This window comes from Gekko japonicus, unplaced genomic scaffold (genome assembly GCF_001447785.1).
Source record: "Gekko japonicus isolate JY-2015 unplaced genomic scaffold, Gekko_japonicus_V1.1 scaffold1014, whole genome shotgun sequence".
NCBI lineage: Eukaryota > Metazoa > Chordata > Lepidosauria > Squamata > Gekkonidae > Gekko > Gekko japonicus.
In genome coordinates this window covers 111,577-115,813 of record NW_015164217.1, presented here as the reverse complement: position 1 = coordinate 115,813, position 4,237 = coordinate 111,577, and the positions used below count along the sequence as shown (strand labels likewise).

At 50.5% G+C, this 4,237-nt stretch overlaps 1 protein-coding gene across 1 annotated transcript in view; it reads left to right on the top strand.

Moving 5' to 3' along the window:
• Positions 1 to 4,237, top strand: part of LOC107108094 — a 36,121-nt gene that overhangs the window by 11,355 nt on the left and 20,529 nt on the right. The window contains exon 3 of the mRNA XM_015408489.1: positions 3,982 to 4,225. Within this exon, the coding sequence (XP_015263975.1) occupies positions 3,982 to 4,225 (244 nt within the window). The remainder of the gene's footprint in view (positions 1 to 3,981; positions 4,226 to 4,237) is intronic.

Sequence of the window (4,237 nt, the reverse complement as noted above, 5' to 3'; positions counted from 1 at the left end):
ACAGGGGTGGGTGCGGGAGCCGCAGCGGGCGGACCAAGGGGGTGAGTTGCAAATACGTGCGGGGAGGGGGGGGCGGGTTTCGCTCAAGGGGAGGGGAAGGGGGCCTGTGCCAGGCTACAAAAAAAGCTTCTAAGAGACCGTGGGGGCTGTTCCCCGCGCCTCCCCCCCCACCTCCTTCTCTTTCTGTCTGGGGGGTTGAAAAGAGAGGAGTCTCTTACCGGGGACGGGGCAAGAAGCCGGCAAGGGAGGCTTCCTGTGCGGGGCGAGGAGGGGATGAGGCCGGCCAGAATGGCGCCCTCGTCGAGCCGTTGCCCTAGGCGACAGTCTAAAATTTAACAACAACAGGCGGCCCTGGACATAAGAGAGAAGAAAAGGTTGGATTTATACCCTGCTCTTCACTCAGAGTGGTTTACAATCTCCTTTCCCTTCCCCTCCCCACAGCAGACACCCTGCGAGGTGGGTGGGGCTGAGAGAGCTCTTTCGAGGACTGCCCTTGAGAGAACAGCTGTGAGAGAATTTGTGACTGACCCAAGGTCACTCCAGCAGCTGCATGTGGCGGAGTGGGGGGATCAAACTCGGTTTTCTCAGATTAGAGTCCGCCACTCTTACCCACTACACCAAACTGAGTCTCCTAGCATAAGTCTTAACACATTAAATGATACAGAAATTACATAGCAGGATCCTAGTTTATGCAAGCTAAACACAGTTAGACTACAGTCCCTAATAACTTACCTGAGGCTGCGTTGACACACACTAAATAATGCACCTTTAATGCGGCGGTGGGGGGGGATCTGTTAATTTTCCTGCAACTTTAGCATAGAGCAAGAGTCCAGTAGCACCTTAAAGATTAACAAAATTTGTGGCAGGGTAGCTTTCGAGAGTCACTGCTCACTTCATCAGATACAGCTAGAAAGTTAGTCTGTCTGTCCTTTTGTCTTGGAGAATGGAGTGATTTCATATGCCGAATGACTACAGCAGGCGAATGACAGTAGCAGGTAAATTACAATAGCGGGCATGATTGGATTAGGTGTGATATGCAGAGGGGTAGTAGGCATGGAGAAATCAGCACTGGTAATGAGAAAGGGAACCTAGGTCTCGATTAAGTCCAGGTGGATGCATTGTCTTGAGCTTCATTAGCAATTGCAATTCGTTTTGAGACTGAGATGGGTAAAAGTGCCCCCTCCCGAGGTAAACAGTGTCTGCTCCAAAGGAACTACTCAGGGATGATGTTCATGTTACAGTCACTTGGGCCAATCCAGTTGAACAGCATTTTTTACATAGTTATTATGATACAACGTCAGCTGAAAAGTATTTCTCTCAGAGCCGTCTCTGTAACAGCCAGGCTTGCGGAGTCATCAGAGTCCGCATTCCTGAAGCCACCGGGTTAGATCCTGCGACGCCCTTCCCGTAAGGTTTCTGCCAACAGAGGAAAACTTCTTTCAACAAAGAAAGACTTTTCTCCAATAGAAGAAGCCTTTGTCTCTCAGGAAGAGTCAATCTCCGCTGGAGGAAATCTTTCTCTCTTGAAGGAAAACCTGGCAGAAGAGATTCCCAGGATCCAACCCCTCTGTACTAACATCACACTTACTCAGCTTCGTCATTTTAGTACTTAAGGCAGCCAGTGATGTGGGGGAGGAAAACTGCCATATTTTCCCATGGAAAATTTCCTGTCTCATGTATGTAAATACGGTCTGTTTATCTGCAGGCATGAAGCTGCCTTAATACTGAATCAGACCATTAGTCCATTAACATCAATATTCTCTACTCAGACTGGCAGTGACTCTCCAGGGCCTTTCATCAGCTATGATGTCACCTACGACCTGGTCTTTTTAGCTGGAGATGCCGGGGATTGAACCTGGGGCCTTCTGCATGCCAAGCAGATGTTCTACCACTGAACCATGGCTCCTTTGTCTATAGTTGTGTCAGGGCTCTTGTGCTTCTTTGTGGGTGGTCCAAGCTTGTACATGGTGGCAGGGGTCATTTCCTAGAAAAAGAGGTGCAGGAGCTCATTAGCATAACTCATTAGCATAACTTATTTGCAGATGCCACATCCCCTGACATCACTGGAAGTGTGTCAGAAGGCAACACCCACTGCTCAGGCTCCACTGGACTGTTTTGGATTGCTAGCTATTTGGGAGGGGGAATGCAGATCTGTCCTCACAGAGGAGGAAGAGCTTGTACCTGAATAAAACTTGGTCTTAAAGCTGCCACTGGACTGTTTTGAACGGGGGGGCTCTGCAACTTACCTGGCTGCTTCTTGCTCTGACTGAGGGCTGCTGGGAGCAGGGGGTGGGGCTTGTTGCATGTGCCCGCCCCTTGGGCTCTTTACTGCCGGAGCTCCGCTCCTGTGCACTCCTGCAGGAAATGACCCCTGCATGGTGGATATATACCTCCTTTTGCTGACATTTTATTTTTTGGGGGGTTGCATTGTATATGTGTGTGTCTGTCTGTGCTTTTTTGTGCTCCCATGCCTGGAAGTCATGGCGACCTCTGGCCAGTTTGGTGTAGTGGTTAAGAGTGGCAGACTCTAATATGGGAAAACCGAGTTTGATTCCCCACTCCTCCACGTGCAGCTGCTGGGTGACCTTGGGTCAGTCACAAGTTCTCTCAGAGCTGTTCTCTCAAGAGCAGTTCTCTAAATAGCTCTCTCAGCCCCAACTACCTCACAGGGTGTCTGTTGTGGGGAGGGGAAGGGGTTTGTAAGCCACTCTGAGTGACGAGTATAAATCCAATCTCTTCTTCTTCCTCTTCTTCTTTCTCTTCCTCCTCCTCCTCCTCAGCATGGAGGATGTTCAGAGGTTCAGAGAGATAGCCTGTCTCTGCCTCCCAACCCTGGTATTCCTTGGAAGTCTCCCATCCAGATACTTGCCAGGGTCGGCCCCACTTGGCTTGCGAGATCTGGCGAGTTCGGGCTTGCTTGCCTGGGATATCCAGGTCATGGCATTTTGCTGACATATCTATATTATTTACTTACATTTGAAACTTCAAGCCCACATCACTGATTGTAGCCATGTGAGATCCATCCTGGCCTACAATCCACTCCACTCTTTCTTCAAAACATTAAACACTAAACATTTTGGCTAAACGTTAGGACAAACTTCCTGACAGAGCAGTTCCACAGGCTTCCTCGGGAGGCTCTTCTTCTTTGGGGGTTTTCAAGCAGAGGCTAGGTGGCCATCTGGAAGCAATGCGGATTCTGTGAACTTAGGCAGATCACGAGACGGAGGGCAGGAAGGGTTGCCTCAGGGCGTAGTTCTCGTGGCCCTTTCTTACACCCTCAGGGAAATGCTGATCATCACTTTGGGGTCAGGAAGCAATTGTTTTCCAGGCCAGTTTGGCCGGAGATTCGGGTTGGGTTTTTTTGTCATCTTCTGGGCATGGAGCAGGGGTCACTGGGGGTGGGGAGGAGGTATTTGTGGGTTTCCTGCATTGTGCAGGGGGTGGGACTCGATGACCTTGGAGGACATGATTGAGGTTTATAAGATGATGCATGGGAAAGAGCAGGTAGAGAAAGAGGTATTCTTCTCCCTTTCTCACAGTATAGGAACCCGTGGGATCTCCATGAAATTGCAGGGCGGTCGGGTTAGAACGGATAAAAGGAAGTACTTCTTCACCCAAAGAGTGATTAACACATGGAATTCACTGCCACAAGAAGTGGTGGCAGCTACAAGGATGGACGGCTTCAAAAGGGAATTAGATAAGCATATGGAGCAGAGGTCCATCGGTGGCTATTAGCCACAATGTATAGCTAGGGGCTCTGGGGCAAGTGATGCTCTGTCTTCTTGGTGCTTGGGGGGGTGTCAACAGTGGGAGGGCTTCTAATGTCCGGGCCCCACTGGTGGACCTCCTGATGGCACCTGGTATTTCTGGCCACTGTGTGACACAGAGTGTTGGACTGGATGGGCCTTTGGCCTGATCCAACATTGGCATCTCTTATGTTCTTATGTCCCTAACAACTCTATGATTCTGTGATTCCCACAGGGTCCTGAAACCTGCCCGCGTAGGCTTTGAACTGATCACTGAGAAGGAGCTTGCCGAGATCCAGGAGGCCTATGAGCTGGGAGGTCTTTCTGAGGTGGTGACGCGTATCCAGTGCAGCCTGGAGACCATCTGGAACGCCCAGCTTGATATTGCTGTCACTGGAGAGTCCGGTGCCGGCAAATCCACATTCGTCAATGCCTTGAGGGGCTTGGGTGATGAGGATGAGGGGGCGGCCGAGACAGGTGTGACCGAGACC